The 2,233-nt window shown below is 37.8% G+C and overlaps 1 protein-coding gene across 1 annotated transcript in view; it reads left to right on the top strand.

Annotated features, from left to right (window-relative positions):
- Positions 1 to 1,251: 1,251 nt before the first annotated feature.
- The window catches only part of LOC145334450 (uncharacterized), a 4,876-nt gene continuing 3,894 nt past the window's right edge, over positions 1,252 to 2,233 (top strand). Inside the window, exons 1-2 of the mRNA XM_080179914.1 lie at positions 1,252 to 1,364; positions 2,025 to 2,073. Of these exons, the coding sequence (XP_080036040.1) occupies positions 1,277 to 1,364; positions 2,025 to 2,073 (137 nt within the window). The 5' untranslated portion in view covers positions 1,252 to 1,276. The remainder of the gene's footprint in view (positions 1,365 to 2,024; positions 2,074 to 2,233) is intronic.

Here is a 2,233-nt window from a genome sequence, read left to right as displayed (position 1 = left end):
GTATGTGAATTATTAGCGGTTACGCCCTTAGAGGCCTCTAGGGGCACTTTAGGAGGGGGGAGTTAAATTCAATAACCCAATTTTTTGTGGGGGTGTTTAATTTTTTTTCTAGGGGTTAATTATATTTTTAGGGTGGTGGTATTCTCCCCCCCAAATAGTTATAAACCATCCCAGGACCTATGAGAAGCTACCCTGTAAATGAGAACCTGATCGGTTTAGCGGTCAATCACACAGACAAAAAGACATCCTGTTACTTTATTATAAGGATTACTTTTCTTTTTTATATTGTAATGGATAAAATATCGTTTTATATAAGATACAAATAATAATATGTAGCTGCGGCTGCAGCTTTAACATAACGACGAAGCTGAGTGTGGCTGAGTGATTGGATAAAGTTTGGTAGCTGCAGCTGAGTCCTAGTTGGTGCAGCTTAGTAAGCCAGTTGGCTGTCGGTAAGGCTTCTATAAGCCGCGAAGCTGAATTCTGTTTGGGTTGCAGCTGGGCCTTACTCTTTTCCTATTCATATAAAAGATGGACGGAAGTAGAGACGTACTGACGTGCGAGCATACAAACATTGTAGAGTAGTTTCGTTCAGAGAGAGAAGGGACAATGAGCTGTTTATTATACTATCTATAATACAAAGTAGAATGATATCTGTCCTTTCGTCTGTCACGTAAGATCTCGGTAACCACTGAACCGATCGGATTCTATTTTTCAGGGTATATACCTATTGGTCCTGTGATAGTTTTAAGCTATTTTCTTGGGGATTGGGACACTCCCAACCCCCCAAAAAATGAAAATTTCCACCCCCCCCTCTCAAATTTTTTTTAGGCAGTTACTTCAAAATAAATGGCAGCACCAGAAATTCTTAATTTTTATTTTTTTTAAATTACCTCTTGGGGCAAAGTCGCTTGTACTACTTATAAAGTCTTATAATAGTTATTTCTCGCATCGTATTATATATAAACGGCTTTCCGCGGATATAGAATGGATGCGAACCGGTTCCTATCCACTGGATTCGAATGAATACGAGAATAATGTTTTCTTATTTGTTGGCTCAACAACTTTGGGGACATTTAGTCAATTTTGATTGGTTGGTTTATTAAGATGAGTGTTCACAAGTTTCAACCACTAATTGTAATCTACAGAAGGAATAATTTTGTGTATATTCCTTGGGGATGTACATCAATTAATCATCCGTTGTCGTATCCCTTTATATCGTTGCTTATTAACAAATTTAACCTTGTTTTAAGAAAGTGATGTTAAATGACATAAAATGCCACCATATGTGACAAGATTTATCAAATATTGCTTATCGACAAGTATATTGATTTTCATATATTGGATGCTCACAGCTTTTGAGGGTAAGTATACATTTATCAAGGCTCGGCAGGCGCGCTTAACCCGCGTGATAGCTTTAGTGAAACAGTGATATAATAATAAGATTCAGATGTATGTCATTGTCTAAACCTGTTCATAAACAGACAATTCATCTTTTCAGATTTTTTTTGCATACCAGTGGGTTTAAATTGAGGCTAGAGCGTTGCTGAGGCGCATCTGCCAAGTCTGATATTTATAAAAGCATAGCAACTCTGCAAATACCTGATTGTCTGTTTGTAATTTGTATAAGAGTTGAGGTATTGGTTTATTAAAATCTACCAGCTACACCCCTAGAGGCCTCTAGGGTCAACTAACCACTCCCCCCCCCCCACACACACACAGAAGCAGAAACAGATCCTGTTACTTTATCATGAGGATCCTCTTCTTAGTTCTAAAGTACTTTATGAACAGGAAACCTCCATTTTTTTAAAATAAATTGAAAATGATAGTCATTCGTGTATTAGTGTGGTTTGCCTTACTTTTTGGTAAGGTTAAAAACTAGCACACCCCCTCTCCCCCCCCCCCCCCCCTCTTATTCTTTATTTATTTTATATAAATTGTTAGGGGGGTTCTGTGTGCGCCAACTATTGCATGTGAAATGACCATATTTGTTTCTGTTAATCAAAATATATATATTGATTTAGATGACGGGAATGTAAGATATTATTTTCACAAGACCTGCAAGTGTTATAGGTAAGTATCTTATTTGCGGTTATGCCCCTAGAGGCTTATGGGAGTACTTGATGGATGTCGGGTTGAATTCGACAAAAAAAAAATTGGGGGGGGGGGGGGTGGCGGAGTCAATTTTTAGTTTTAGTTTATCAGTTCCAGGAGTTTAGTGTGTCTGTCTGAA

This window comes from Acartia tonsa, chromosome 12, assembly GCF_053477335.1.
Source record: "Acartia tonsa isolate MP-2025a chromosome 12, ASM5347733v1, whole genome shotgun sequence".
Taxonomy (NCBI): domain Eukaryota; kingdom Metazoa; phylum Arthropoda; class Copepoda; order Calanoida; family Acartiidae; genus Acartia; species Acartia tonsa.
This window is presented reverse-complemented; position numbering and strand designations above follow the sequence as displayed.